At 39.3% G+C, this 16,523-nt stretch overlaps 1 protein-coding gene across 1 annotated transcript in view; it reads left to right on the forward strand.

The window, feature by feature from the left end:
• Window positions 1-10,728, forward strand: part of ARFGEF3 (ARFGEF family member 3) — a 187,463-nt gene extending 176,735 nt beyond the window's left edge. Inside the window, exons 33-34 of the mRNA XM_034962938.3 lie at window positions 44-1,262; window positions 2,379-10,728. Of these exons, the coding sequence (XP_034818829.3) occupies window positions 44-1,262; window positions 2,379-2,570 (1,411 nt within the window). The 3' untranslated portion in view covers window positions 2,571-10,728. The remainder of the gene's footprint in view (window positions 1-43; window positions 1,263-2,378) is intronic.
• Window positions 10,729-16,523: the final 5,795 nt, after the last annotated feature.

Genomic DNA, 16,523 nt, shown 5'->3' on the forward strand with positions numbered 1-16,523 from the left:
AGGGCAGAAAACCATTAATCGAGCCCTCTCTTTTCACTTGAAGCGTGTCTTTCAGGGAAATTGTGGTGAGCCTGCTGTCTCATCAGGTGTTACTCCAGAACTTATATGACATCTTGTTAGAAGAGTTTGTCAAAGGCCCCTCTCCTGGAGAGGAAAAGACGATACAAGTGCCAGAAGCCAAGCTGGCTGGCTTCCTCAGATACATCTCTATGCAGAACTTGGCAGTCATATTCGACCTGCTGCTGGACTCTTATAGGACTGCCAGGGAGTTTGACACCAGCCCCGGGCTGAAGTGCCTGCTGAAGAAAGTGTCTGGCATCGGGGGCGCCGCCAACCTCTACCGCCAGTCTGCGATGAGCTTTAACATTTATTTCCACGCCCTGGTGTGTGCTGTTCTCACCAATCAAGAAACCATCACGGCCGAGCAAGTGAAGAAGGTCCTTTTTGAGGACGACGAGAGAAGCACGGATTCTTCCCAGCAGTGTTCATCTGAGGATGAAGACATCTTTGAGGAAACCGCCCAGGTCAGCCCCCCGAGAGGCAAGGAGAAGAGACAGTGGCGGGCACGGATGCCCTTGCTCAGCGTCCAGCCTGTCAGCAACGCAGATTGGGTGTGGCTGGTCAAGAGGCTGCACAAGCTGTGCATGGAACTGTGCAACAACTACATCCAGATGCACTTGGACCTGGAGAACTGTATGGAGGAGCCTCCCATCTTCAAGGGCGACCCGTTCTTCATCCTGCCCTCCTTCCAGTCCGAGTCATCCACCCCATCCACCGGGGGCTTCTCTGGGAAAGAAACCCCTTCCGAGGATGACAGAAGCCAGTCCCGGGAGCACATGGGCGAGTCCCTGAGCCTGAAGGCCGGTGGTGGGGACCTGCTGCTGCCCCCCAGCCCCAAAGTGGAGAAGAAGGATCCCAGCCGGAAGAAGGAGTGGTGGGAGAATGCGGGGAACAAAATCTACACCATGGCAGCCGACAAGACCATTTCAAAGTTGATGACCGAATACAAAAAGAGGAAACAGCAGCACAACCTGTCCGCGTTCCCCAAAGAGGTCAAAGTGGAGAAGAAAGGAGAGCCACTGGGTCCCAGGGGCCAGGACTCCCCGCTGCTTCAGCGTCCCCAGCACTTGATGGACCAAGGGCAAATGCGGCATTCCTTCAGCGCAGGCCCCGAGCTGCTGCGACAGGACAAGAGGCCCCGCTCAGGCTCCACCGGGAGCTCCCTCAGTGTCTCGGTGAGAGACGCAGAAGCACAGATCCAGGTACATCCCTGTGGCCACAGCAGGTGGGCGGGAGGCTGGGTTTCCACTACTGGATGGGCCCCCCCTTGCAGAGCAGGCATACACAGGCTAAGATTTATAGAAACAGGCAGGGGGTATGAACCGATTTCCCTCCAAAGTTAGAGGACTGCCTGAACCTAAGTGCAGGATCTCCCAGGATCAGTATGTCATTATGAAGCTGGAATTTTACTCTCAGGTAATTTCAGGAACTGTTTTTCTCCATAGTAATGTATATTATTAAGAATTAGGAACTTACCTGTATAAATAAGGTGAGGCTAAAGCTTATAAAATGTAAGCTTTTTCAGTCTGGACAACACGGCAAAACCCATCATCTCTACAAAAAAAAAAAAAAAAAAATTAGCTGGGAGAGGTGGCACATGCCTGTAATCCCAGCTACTTGGGAGGCTGAGCAAGGAGGATTGTGTGATCCCAGGAGGCAGAGGTTGCAGTGAGCTGAGATGGTGCCACTGCACTCCAGCTTGGATGACATAGAGAGACCCTGTCTTTAAAAACAAGTAAGCTTTGACTAGCATTGAGTTCTTAGTGTGTCATTCGAAAATGGCCCTGAAGAAATTCTGTAGTTATGAAGCATTATATAAAAGAAAAAAGCAAAGTAAATATTGTGTGGTTATGCCAATGAATTTTTTTTTAAACTGTTTTCATCTCAAGTTTTTCTAGCCCATCCTGTGCACATAAAAATTATCATTCTTCAGGGAGGCTTTGAGTGTAATTCTATGGTGCATCAAAAAATGAGTTTGAGATTAACGGCCTGAGGAGATCTCACTGTGAGAAGGCAAGGGAGGTTTTTTGTTGTTGTTGTTGTTGTTTTTAAATCTAAGGAATAAGTAAGAGTTTAGTAGTTTGTGAAAGCTGCAAATAAGGCGAGTCTCTGCCCATCTTTATGTATGTGAAGTTATGACGTAGGCATAATAAATTAATATGCCTACAATTTATTATAGGCATATTAAATGAGTGAAAACTAATTTATTGCAACTAAAGCCTGGAAAAAAACCATTTCCACATTGGCAGGGCCACTCTCAAGTGTTCAAATAAAACCAGGGGGGAAAGCCACTGATTTTCTTAAATCTTTTCTCTCAGGCATGGACCAACATGGTGCTAACAGTTCTCAATCAGATTCAGATTCTCCCAGACCAGACCTTCACGGCCCTCCAGCCCGCAGTGTTCCCGTGCATCAGTCAGCTGACCTGTCACGTGACCGACATCAGAGTTCGCCAGGCTGTGAGGGAGTGGCTGGGCAGGGTGGGCCGTGTCTATGACATCATTGTGTAGCCGACTTCTGTTCTACTCTCCCACCAAATAACAGTAGTGAGGGTTAGAGTCCTGCCAATCCAGCTGTTGCATTTTCCCCACCACTAGCCCCACTTAAACTACTGTCTCAGAGAACAGTGTTTCCTAATGTAAAAAGCCTTTCCAACCACTGATCAGCATTGGGGCCATACTAAGGTTTGTATCTAGATGACACAAACGATATTCTGATTTTGCACATTATTATAGAAGAACCTGTATCCTTGATATGTTTCTAACTCTTGAAGTATATTTCCCAGTGCTTTTGCTTACAGTGTTGTCCCCAAATGGGTCATTTTCAAGGATTACTCATTTGAAAACACTATATTGATCCATTTGATCCATCATTTAAAAAATAAATACAATTCCTAAGGCAATATCTGCTGGTAAGTCAAGCTGATAAACACTCAGACATCTAGTACCAGGGATTATTAATTGGAGGAAGATTTATGGTTATGGGTCTGGCTGGGAAGAAGACAACTATAAAAACATATTCTTGGGTGTCATAATCAAGAAAGAGGTGACTTCTGTTGTAAAATAATCCAGAACACTTCAAAATTATTCCTAAATCATTAAGATTTTCAGGTATTTACCAATTTCCCCATGTAAGGTACTGTTGTACCTTTATTTCTGTATTTCTAAAAGAAGAAAGTTCTTTCCTAGCAGGGTTTGAAGTCTGTGGCTTATCAGCCTGTGACACAGAGTACCCAGTGAAAGTGGCTGATACGTAGATTGTCAAGAGACGTAAGACCGACCAGCCACCCTGGCTGTTCTTGTGGTGTTTGTTTCCATCCCCAAGGCAAACAAGGAAAGGAAAGAAAAAAAGGTGCCTTAGTCCTTTGTTGCACTTCCATTTCTATGCCCCACAATTGTCTGAACATAAGGTATAGCATTTGGTTTTTAAGAAAACAAAACATTAAAACGCAACTCATTGTATAGCAACACGCTTGGAGGAAAGGGACTCAGGGAAGGGAGCAGGGAGTGTGGGGTGGGGATGGATTATGATGAAATCATTTTCAATCTTAAAATATAATACAACAATCTTGCAAAATTATCGTGTCAGTTACACAAGCTGTAGTCTCAAAATGAAAAGTAATGGAGAAAGACACTGAAATTTAGAAAATTTTGTCGATTTAAAATATTTCTCCTATCTACCAAGTAAAGTTACCCTATGTTTGATGTCTTTGCATTCAGACCAATATTTCAGGTGGATATTTCTAAGTATTACTAGAAAATACGTTTGAAAGCTTTATCTTATTATTTACAGTATTTTTATATTTCTTACATTATCCTAATGATTGAAAACTCCTCAATCAAGCTTACTTACACACATTCTACAGAGCAGAGTTATTTAAGGCATACATTATAATCTCCCAGCCCCATTCATAATGAATAAGTCACCCTTTAAATATAAGACACAAATTCTACAGTATTGAAATATAAGGATTTAAAGGGGTATTTGTAAACTTTGCCCTCCTTGAGAAATATGGAACTACCTTAGAGGTTAAGAGGAAGGCAGTGTTCTGACTTCTTTAGGTGATCTGAAAAAAACACCCTTATTCAGTGTACCATCTAGAGATCACCACAGAATCCATTTTTTTCCCAGTTCCACAAAACACTCTGTTTGCCTTCAGTTTTTACTCACTAGACAATAATTCAAGTTTAGAAACAGGTAATCAGCTATTTGATTTTAAAAGGCAATGAATTGTTGGGATATCAGTGAACTATGTTGTATACTTTTGAATTTTTACATTTTATAAATGGAATTGAAAGTTGGATAACTGCTTTTTTTTAAATTTTCCAACAGAAGTAACACCACAGTTGCTTTGTTTCTTTTTATAGCTTACCTGAGGTTCAGTTCTTCTTTGTGAACCCGTGAGTACTCCACAGTTTACTGGGGGAAAAGGCTTCAGTAAAGCAGAGGCTAGAATTACAGTATTTATACATAGCAACTTTTTATAAAGTAGAAAAATTCAAAGGAAACTGTCTCAATTTGAGAATACCAGCTGGGCACGGTGGCTCACGCCTGTAATCCCAGCACTTACTTTGGGAGGCCAAGGTGGGCGGATAACCTGCAGTCAGGAGTTTGAGACCAGGCTGGACAACATGGTGAAACCTCGTCTCTACTAAAAATAAAAAAATTAGCCAGGTGTGGTAGGATGCACCTGTAATCCCAGCTACTTAGGAGGCCGAGACAGGAGAATCGCTCGAACCCAGGAGGTGGACGTTGCAGTGAGCCAAGATTGCACCATTGCACTCCAGACTGGGTGACAAGAGTGAAACTCCATCTAAAAAAAAAAAAAAAAAGTGAATACTGTATCCCAAAGTATGTTAGTTGTTTGGAAATCAGCATCTCCCCGATGCTCTATTATGGGATCCAAAATTCTTGAACATAAGTTTACCCTGTACTGTGTCCAAACACTGTTCTAGTTCTAGCCTGATTATGGGTCCCAAGAATAAAAGGATGAGTAGGTGTACAGAGCTCTTGACCTACAATTTTTTAAGAGTGTTTTGGTACCTTCCCATTGTCTTCTCTGTAACTCAGTCCTAACATACTCTGCACTCGAGTTACCGGACATCCACACTGACATCAGATTTCAACCAGAACCATCACTGAGTGACAGCAGTACTTCTCAGAGGTATTTGCAGCTTGATGCAAAGTAGTCTCTAACGAGTAGGCCTTCAGGTGATTCTTCCCAGCAGGTGGAAAAGAAAGGGAGGAGATGAAGAACACTGAGAGGGGAGTGGCACCTTCCCAGGCTGCCCAGCTCAGTCTCTTGCCCTGTTCCTGTGACTCAGCTGCCCACCCCCCCCCAACTTTGTTTCACTCCCTCCCAGTCTCTGAAAGTGTCAGGTGTTTCTCTCCTCACAGTCTCTTTTGCAGCAACAGTAAGACAAAATTCAAGGCAGCCTTTTAAAGTTAAGAACAGTTATTAGCATGTATTTACAGACCTAAGCAGAATCAGAGTTTATACATTGTTTTTAGTTGCCTGTATTTATAGCCAAAAGTATATTACCTTAAAGTTGAGATCTTTCTCTTCTTTTCCTAAATTTTGGTAAAGTGTGCTTCATGAAACAAACATCTGGGAAACTCCAAGTATAAGAGACCCTGGACTGATGATGGCCCAGCCAAGTATATGGAGGGACAGAGTTCTCTCTGTCATTAATGAGGACATCGGTTTTCACAATTGAACCTCATGCACTGTCCATAGCATCTCACCTAGCTCCTGTATCTCCTGATCTGCTTTTAAAAATAGTTAGTTAGGCTGCCTTTTTACACCACATTCTCTCTCTCCCCTTGTGGTAATTTTCCAGCCTTCCCCATAGATATAAAACTAGAACACCTTTATGATTTGGGGTCTATGTAATGACTGACCAATAAGAACCCAGGCAGATGCTAACATACTTAACAGCTCACATTAAAATACTTTAAATCAGGCGTGGTGGCTCATTCCTGTAATCTCAAGCACTTTGGGAGGCTAAGGCGGGTGGATCTCTTGAGGTCAGGAGTTCGAGACCAACCTGACCAACATGGTGAAACCCCGTCTCTACTAAAAATACAAAATTAGCCGGGCATGGTGGCAGCTGCCTGTAATCCCAGCTACTCGGGAAGCTGAGGCAGGAGAATTGCTTGAACCTGGGAGGTGGGGATTGCAGTCAGCCAAGATTGTACTCCAGCATGGGTGACAAAGTGAGACTTTGTCTCAAGTAAATAAAAATAAAATTTTTAAATCAAACATGACAAAAATGTGAATATAATTCAGAAGTACCTTGAAATTGAAACATATTTGTACAATGATCATTAGGCTTTTTGTCCTTGTTGTTTTAAAATGAGGCTTATACAGAGTGAGTTGAGAGTCAAGTAGCCTTCGCTGTGAGACGGTAATGCAGTTATATAATAGATACCCTTGACTTTGCCAGATTCATCACAGTACTGCTTATACAGGAAAGTTTTCTCAGAAAGGAAAATCCATTAGTATCAGTCCCATCAAGCTAAACAGAATGAAGACCTTTGATAGTAATAGCAAGAGGTTACAAATAGCAGGGAGGAGGCGAGTGGTGAATGTCACTGTGATTGCAAACCCTTACCTGTATTATCACACGTAGTCCTCACAACAACCTTGTGAGACAAGTGTTGTGTTCCTCATTTTTTCAGAGGAGAACACAGACCCAGAGAGGTTAAGAAATTTACCCAAGATAACAAGTAAAAGGCAAAGTTGGTTGCAAAAGAGGTGTTTCTGAATTCAAGGGCCATACTCTCTCTCTGACAACATGCTCTAAGTCCATAGAGTAAGCATTCTAGTATGAAAAAAAGTTTCAAGGAATGAGGCCATGAAAATAAGACTATTTGACATCTCAGATCTGTCTGGGATGTTATGGAGGTTTTTAAAAATAAAGTTGAAAAAAGAAAATGAATCATGTTTATACATAAAAAAACACATGTAACACATTTCAAGTGTTTGAAAATAAAACCAAAATCTAAACTTTAGTCTTCAAGCAGACATTCAGTGTTACTTTAGAAAACTCACTGAATTAGGTGGAAATGATGGAATAATACTATTCATGGCCAGCTATTAACACAGAAGAACATGGCAGTGTGTGTCTGGAACAGCATGCACAATTTGTAAACCTTTTTCAAATATCATTTAATCAACTCAGAATAAAGTGCCCTGTAGCCAACAGTGCCTCTTTACTTGCTTCTCTGGGAAATACATGGTACTAAATTAGTAGCACAAAGTTTGGGAATATGCAAAATAATGGATAACCATTTTTCAAAATGTACATTCTCTGAAGAGGAAGCAGCTGGTTGGACAGGATTTCTTGAAGAGCCAGGTGCTAAGGGCATCAGGTCGACATCCATAGTAACCATGTACCATAACATCTACACATTTCCACTTGTTTTACAGACAAGGAAACAGGCAGAAGGAAAATCCAGAGTCTTGCAGTAAGCAGATGACAAAACTTCAATATGCTTGGGCACCACTTAGGTGACCCCAGGGAGATTTAGTGTGGCCTTAGGAAAGCAAAAGAGCACTTTTTATTGGAAATATGAGCTTGTCACTGGGAAAGATTTGTAAAATTGATCAAGAACTTGATTTATAATTATGCCTCAAAAAAAAAACTTCTCATTTAGTAGTGGAGCAATCTAGAAAACATACCTTTTTTGTTTGTTTGGAAGATCCTCTTTCCCTGGCTGTATTGTAGTGTTTGCTATTTGTTGTGGAAATAACTAATAACTTAAGATTTTGGAACAGAACACCCTTTAGATTTCCAAAACACAATTCTTATTTCAGGGAAGACAGACCAAAAATATCTCCTGAGATCATCGGTTTCTTTATAAATTGTGGTACCACTCCATCATTGAAGAGAAGCCACTACCACACCACTAGCACCATACAGAACCTTTTCTCTGTATCTTTGTACAATACTACAAAGGGGTACCAGGGAGGAGAGAGTGGCTGACCACTTTAGTGACAAAACAGCACTCCACTGCTGGTGAATCCCATCTAATTATGGTCCTTCCACCCTTTTCAACCACCAAGAACTGTTCGTACTGTTGATTCCTATCCTGAAGGTTTAACCAGTGGTTGTCTAGTATCTTTTGTCTTTAGAACAGTGGTTCTCAAACTTTAGTACACATCAGCATCACCTGGAGGGCCTTTTTTAAAAATAAGACACAGATTGCTGGGCTCATGGTCAGAGTTCCCAGTTAAGTAAATCAGGAAATTTGCATTTCTAACAAGTTTATAGGTGAGGCCAACACTGCTGTTTTGGGAACTATGCTTTGAGAACCACTGCCTTGAAAAAATTTCCAACTTCTACCTTTAAGATCAGCCTGACTTATCAAACGCTAGAGAAAAACTGAATCTACCCTTGGGCAGATGACTTGGGATTGGATTCTATACAGCAGTCTTGCTCAATCTTCCCAGTTTCCAGTTTTATTATACCAACAATTGGTTTTTACAAGCTAGAAGACAATGAATGTATAAGTTCTATGGAACAGTGAGATAAATCTAAGCTTCTTGTCTTTGTATTTAGAAACATTGATTCTATGGATGATCATTTGTATCATGTTGACCCTTTGACTTGTACTGAAGGTGATTTTAAATTTAAGTATGTAGTGTTTGAATTTCTTCCATCCATATCGTTTTAATGAGACGTTTCCATGTCAGCTCCTTTACGGCCTTGGCTCCTGGCTTACAGATTTTTGAATAGTTGTTTGCTTGCCAGTTGTTTTACATCTTTCATTGGCCACCAAAATATTAGCCATTTGAGATGAGATGAGACTACTTGTTGTACCTTCATCTTTCATTTAACTGTCTGGCGTAAATTAACATTTTAATTTCATATATATCTGTAAAGAGTCTACCCAAAGGCTTCACGGAAATTTGCAAAATGAACTAATTCCCTTTTAAGCAGCAGGTGTGCCTGTTTTTGACTTTTCAGTAAATATGTTGTTTGTGCACATATCTACATGGTGGAGACCATATTCATTATTTCATCTTCCAAATAATGGGAAAAATATAAAAGTGAATCAGTGTGCTTTGGGAATTCAGTGAAATCATGTTAACTCATATAGAGGGGGCCTTAGTTTATCTCTTCTTTACTGAATTAATTAGTTTTGGAAATTCTTTTACCATTAGAAAAAATTAAGGACCATACAGAGAATGATTTAAGAAAAAAACAAGTCACTTAAAAATCATCACCTATTTATAAACTGTATTAATTACACATAATGCTTATTGATTCAATGAGGTTTCTCTAAAGACTTCTGCTTAATAAATATGCTGACTTCATTTAAATTAGTTTAGACTATTGTAGGAATGGAAGGAAATGATTATATTTACTAGAATTAGTGAGATCAGAAAGCATATCAGAATGTTGATGATATCAAGGAGACAATCTACAGAGTTTTTGCCTCTGTGGATGGAAATAAGGGTTTTTTGTTTTTTTTTTACTTTAGTTTCCCATAATTTTTGGAAATTATGTGTGCATTTAGTTCTTTTAGTAACACTGATTTTAAAATTAAATTTCAAAAGTCAATCTCTAAGAGTAATTTATTTTTGTTTTACCAACCAGTGCCAAAAAGGAGAGGAGGGAATCCAAAAGCCAATCTTTTGAACCAATGTGTAAAAGATTATGTTTTTTCTTAAAGTTAGGGAGGCTCGGGCCCTGACACTGCCAGCCCCAGTGAGCATCCCTGGCTACCTCGGGATTATGTGCAAGCTGCTTTGTCCTACATTTCTTTCATCTGGTTCTTATTGGGAGTGCTTCTCTCTAATAAAAATTGATTTCCCACAAAATAGGCAAAGCTGAATAAAGATGAATGCTTTTGATAAGTTGGGTTTCACTTCAGTTGAAACAATGTGATAGAATATCCAGGTGTGGCATGATGGGGCAGGAGGAGGTGCCTAGAGGGAAAAGTTATTTTTGTTTCTTAGTTTGTGTTGTGGGGATGGGACAGATAAGAATAAGATGTTTATTGCCCTAATCATGCTAAGAGACTATTATTCAATATGCTTTTCCCGCTTTTCTAAGAGGAATAAACTTAGACAAATTACATTATAAACAGTTCCCCTACTACTCTCTCCCACTCTAGATAAAGCCAGTGGGTGGTATGGGTCCTTTTATTCCTTATAGTATTATGCCAAAGAATCAACTTATTTTCATTGAAGATTATAAATAAATGAAGCTTGTTATAGCCATAATGATTTGAGTCAGTGTACCATTTTACCTATAAAATGCAAAATTCATCCTTGCAACCCCATTCACCAGGAGCCTTGAAGCATTTTGTTTACTCCAAAGGCCTTGTCAAGGAAGCATAATTTTTTGTTTTGCCTTCTTATTTAGTCGGTTTGGTCATATTTACTTAAAAAAAACAAACTGAAAATCACACTCCTTTATATGTTGATATAACTGATTTTATAGAATCTGTCTGTTCTTTGTTTAACAGGTCTCTGTAAGCAAGCTTGCAAGTGTATTTTGTGTACATTTTATCTGAGGTGGAAATGAAAATTCTAAAGAGAAAATATTTTAAAAGATATTGTATTTATGTTGCTTGTGTTGTAGAATAAAGATTCAAATGCACTAAAAATCTGGTACATGAAACAATTGTGTTTACTGAATAAATATATATAAATATCCTGTGTTTACAGAATTCTGTCAAAAGAATTAGGCCCCTTTTCATGGCATTTCATAAGTCTAAATGTAAAGGCCCATTTTAAATCCTATAACATGGAGATAGTCATTATTGACAATTTGGTATATGCCTAAAAAACAAATTTGTAGAAATAATATATCATTTCCTTGTTTAAAAAAAGGGCTTATTCTATGATATTATCTTTTACTCATAAGAACTTATATCAAATTCCTACTGTCAGTAGATATTGATGTAGACCATTCATTTAAAAAATTAAAGTATTACCTTTTGTTCATAAACAACCAAAAATCCCTCAATTAATAAGAATATTAGTATTTAAAAGTAATATTAAAAAATACAGCCACTTTTAACTTCCTGATCTTACTAGATTATTGTTTTAAATACACATATATCAAAATATCACACTATACTCCATAAATATGTACAATTAATGTAATTAGTGATGTCAATTAAAAACAAAATTTTTTGCATGGTGGCTCATACCTGTAATCCAAGCACTTTAGGAGGCTGAGGCGGGCGGATCACAAGGTCAGGAGATCGAGACCAACCTGGCTAACACAGTGAAACCCCATCTCTACTAAAAAAAAAATACAAAAAATTAGCCGGGCGTGGTGGCAGGCACCTGTAGTCCCAGCTACTCGGGAGGCTGAGGCAGGAGAATGGTGTGAACCCGGGAGGCGGAGCTTGCAGTGAGCCAAGATTGCACCACTGCACTCCAGCCTGGGCGACAGAGCAAGACTCCATCAAAAAAAAAAAAAAATATATATATATATATATATATATATGTATATATATATTTTAAAAGAAAACGTTTTAAAAAAAAGATTGTAAGTCTATAATATATCAGCCTAGGTATCACCCTGCCCAAATCATAGAAAACTGCCGTTTAGCCAAGCTTGGGGTAAAAGACATTCAAAATGCTATGGAAATTGAATTTTTGCTTATAAGCTTAAGTCATGATCCTATCATGCATACACACTAGTAGTCTCAGTTACACCACCAAGACTCAATCACTTCCATCATAAGGATGAAATAAAACTAAGATAGGCATCAACATACTTTGCATAAGAACATCACAAATACAGGGGCCAACCATGTTTATGGATGGAGACAGCTGAGAGTGAAGCCTCAGCTAAAAAAGCAGAGTTCACATCCCATGCTTTGTCCCTTCCTGGGAGTGGGAAACCTGGACAACACTTGACTACTTAGAGCTCAAGTGTCCTGCTCTGAAAAATGAAAATACACTCTTACCTCAAAGGGCTGTCTTAAGGTAATATGAAAGCTCAATCTTGCAGTGTTTTGCAAACATTAGTGCCTAATCAACAGTAAGTACTATGTGTAGGAGAGTAACTATTTATAAATACCATGCTGTTTTGCAAGTTAATTTACATTTGAGGATATGTACATATCCTTGATATTCATATTCATGAATGTTCTCCAACACAGAAAGCTTAACACTTTATACCAATCCAGTATGAAGTTAGCAGCTCAGGAGCAGAGCTCTTTAATCACACATTTTGGAAATGAATTCTAGGTCAATGGCCAATTCTTTAGTTATTAATATCTAACAATGAATATACTATGTGCACAAATCTATATGTATTTCCTTAAAACAGAGAGAGGATACACTTCAACTATTTGGCTTATGATCAAAACGTGTATTATAATGTAGCTTTGATGTATATTTCATATCACTCATTAGAAAAAATTCACCTTCCCATACAGCTTAAAGCTAGATTCAATATACAAGTGAAAATGAAATCAAAGCATAATGCAAAATTGTGGTTTTCACATATTGACCAGCATTCCTCTTATCTCAAGCCTTTGAAAGAGCATGGTAAGCATCTCTTTGGTCTTCTCCTTGTTTGTTTTTATTTATAGATTCCTAGTTACAACATGAAGCCATTAGTGCCCTGAGTCTGCCTTGCTAACTTAATCTGCTTGCACAAAATGTTGTGTTGTCAGAGAAACAAACTATCCAGTTTAATCTCATTCAAACTCAAAGATTATAAAGGCATAGTTAAATCCCACAGACATTTATAAGCAGATTGTAAATGATTTTTTTTTAAAAAAAAAGCTAGGTTATTTCTATTTGAACATGAAGAGATGAAATGCACAACAGTTTAGAGCTGAGAACTCAAATATTGAACTTGTATTCTCTTTGATATTGTTACCTAGTCTTCTTATATCCACATATAAGGAAACTACATTGAGCTATTGTTCTAACCAGTACAAATGATGTAAGGAAGTAAAACAGCATTCTCTAGCACTGTCTCTAGTAGAGAAAGAATTCAAAACAACATTCTCTAGTGGTGCCTCTAGCCAAGAATGATTTGCCTTCAAGAAAATGAATCAGATGTTAAATGTTGTGAAGTAGAAGGCTCCATTTATAGCAACTTGAAAAATTGAGTATTGAAGCTAATTTACCCATTATAAAGGAAAAATATGCTGCCTGTATTACAGATAAAAGTTTGATATTCCAAGGTTCATTTTAATCTGCTCCAATAATGGCCATGGACTGTAAATATTTGACAGCTCTTTTAAAATATAACAATGGGTTACAAAAATAATATTCTTCTAAAGTCTAGAATAGATTTCTTTTTCAAGCAGAAGGAGAATATATTATAATAGACCTCTCAGGTCAAAACCATTTATAAATGGACATTTTGGAAAATTAACTGAGCATAGTTGATGTTTTATTCTAAGGACAACAAACTAAAGACACAGGCAGTTACACATTAGTATACATTTAGACAGTTAAATTTTAGATTATTAAATTGGCAAATTTATTAGGTTTGTACAAAAGTAACTGAGGTTTTGCCATTGCTTTTTTTTTTTTCTTTTTGAGACAGAGTCTTTCTCTGTTGCCCAGGCTGGAGTACGATGGCACAATCTTGGCTCACTGCAACATCCGCCTCCCGGGTTCAAGCAATTCTCCTGCCTCAGCCTCCTGAGTAGCTGAGATTACAGGCACCTACCATGACACCCGGCTAATCTTTGTACTTTTAGTAGAGACCGGGTTTCACCATGTTGGTCAGGCTGGTCTTGAAACTGACCTCAGGTGATCCACCCACCTCGGCCTCCCAAAATGCTGGGATTACAGGCGTGAACCTCCACACCCGGCCAGTCTTTGCCATTACTTTTAATGCAAAAACCACAATTACTTTTGCACCAACCTAATAGCTTTTATTGCTATGGAAACAACCAACCAACCTTGTAAGCCTTTGGTGATTTTGGGGGGGATTAGAGCATGGCCTGGCATGGGATAGGAACAACTCCTCCTCTCCAGGTCTCTCTCTCAGCCCTCTGCTCTGCCTGGCCAGGAGCAGTAGCCTCCCTGTCCCTGAACACTCAGCTGAGCACACCATACATTGTCTGCGACCTGCCCATGCTGCTCCTAGGCGTCAACCGGAAATAGATTGACATAACAGAGCTGTTTCAAAGGCTGCTCTTGAAAGGATGCACAGGATTCAGCAATTATCAGAACCTGGGTGTGTCTTTCATAAAATTGTAAACTAGCCAAAATTCAAAAATGGGCACAGATATGGATTTAAAGGACCAGATCCCTGATCCAAAAATTGTAGCTGAATGCTACCAGACCACCTTTCTTCAATACAAGTTTTTCCTCAAAAGCATTAAGTACGCTTGGCTGAAAAGTATTCTTGAGATATTAATCTATTTTTTGCCTCTCAATATTTTTCCCCATTTCTTTCTTGCTAGTCAAGTAAATAGTTGGCTCAGGAGTTCATTATTTCAGGGGAGGGACATGATGTGACTGAATGCCAAAAATTGCCTGTGAGTCTCCAGCTCTAGTATTCTAAAAGCCTAAGCCCTTTACAAATATGTTAAGTTTGTGCTATCCTGGCAGAACAGAGGTACAGAACACTTTTTAGTTGAGTTAGAGAAAAATAAAGAAAATGAAAACTTAATATGTAAAGTTGTGGACTAAGATTTATACCTGCTTTTGTAGTGAATAATCTAAAAATCACTGTAAAACCTTATGTCTGGTTTTGTAAGACAATTAGGATGGCAAACAAACAAACCCACCCAGCTGTCGTTACAAATGCAAAGTTATTCCCTATGGAAGTACCAACAGAGTTGGCAATCAACAAGACCTCCTAAGTTCAAAGCCAGTGGCTCTGGGACTCAGAAATCTAGCTGTCTGCTCTCTTTGGGAACAAGGCTGCCTTATCCAGTCATCTTCTACTGAGGTCCCAAACTCTCTCCCCTTGAATATGTGAGCCATTTTAACAGAATAGAATTTGATTTCATCCACTGGGCAGGGACCCATTTGGGGCGTATAAACCAAATGTGTTCCCCCACCCAATTTTGTAGCCTTCATTCTGCTTACTTCTGGGTAAAGTAGACACCCCATGTCCACTTCTGCTGGGGCTACAATAGCCCAATTTCATGGTTAGGTAATCAGCAAAAGAAACTTCCCACCCCCTGTGAATTACAGCCAAATTCGGCCTTAGAAATTCAAATAATTTCTCTATATAATCTTAAGGAAAATGGCAGGACAATGTAACCAGTTTACTGAGTGACTCAACCCGTATCAAAACCATCCTTCCCCTCCACTGACAACAGCCTCCTCCCCCAGCTCACTTAGGTACCTGAACTAGCTCAGCCACCTTAGACAATCTCAAATTCTAATGTCCCTAAGAATTAAAAATTGTTGAATGTTGAACTTGCCAGTGTCCGGGCCTTGGATACCTGCAAGTGTTCTTGCAGAACTTCTGATCCATTGAGATAGTGAGAATGTGGACTTGGGGGCTTGTTTTGATTCCTTATACTCTGATGCTCCATTCAGATAGGAAATCAGTTAGTATGGTGCAGGGCTCAGGAATCTGCATGATGGCAAGGTTTCAAAATGCAGAAATAGGTGGAAATTGTTCAAGCACTCTATTCCCCAGATAGTTTCACTTTAGAACGAAGTTTGTAACTTGGGGTAGGCAAAGAATTAAGGGATCTCTGTAATCCCAGCACTTTGGGAGGCCAAGGCAGGTGGATCACCAGAGGTCAGGTGTTCGAGACCAGCCTGACCAATATAGTGAAACCCCGTCTCTACTAAAAATAAAAACATTGGCCAGCATGGTGGCACATGCCTGTAATCCCAGCTACTCGGGAGGCTGAGGCAGGAGGATTGATTGAACCCAGGAGGCGGAGGTTGCAGTGAGCCGAAATCGTGCCACTCCAGCCTGGGTGACAGAACGAGACGCTATCTCAAAAAAAAAAAAAAAAAAAGAGAAAGAATAATTAAGGGATCCACAAACAAGAAAGGGAAAAATTATAGCTCTATTTTCATTGACTCGTAACTGAAATTTAACATGCCCTTTAATTTGGAATGCATGCAACTAACCACAGCGATGTTGGCAAGACCTGCAGCTTGTTACCCAGAAAAGTCCCTCCCTATTGCAGATCTCTAAAAATTCCCAGACTTGGAACACATGGTGGTTGTTACTAGAAACCACTACTCGATCTTGTTATTTAATGTATTCATGGGAAATAATATATATTATTCTATCACAAGTTAAGGATTTTGATAAGTACATTGGCTTCCTTTATAACAAATTGTATTTTATCTTAAGCATTTAGAAACATTATTTAGAAAAGAAATTCCATAGACCTCCCCAGACTGCAAAGAAGTCCACTTTTCAGTTAAAGAAACTGAATTGTCAGTTAAAGGAACTCTGTCCTAGAGTTATCATAAGGAAGGGGATGGCTGTTAATCTGGGACAAACTCATCAAATTATATTTGGAACAAGTACATTTTTCTC

This window comes from Pan paniscus, chromosome 5, assembly GCF_029289425.2.
Source record: "Pan paniscus chromosome 5, NHGRI_mPanPan1-v2.0_pri, whole genome shotgun sequence".
Lineage (NCBI taxonomy): Eukaryota > Metazoa > Chordata > Mammalia > Primates > Hominidae > Pan > Pan paniscus.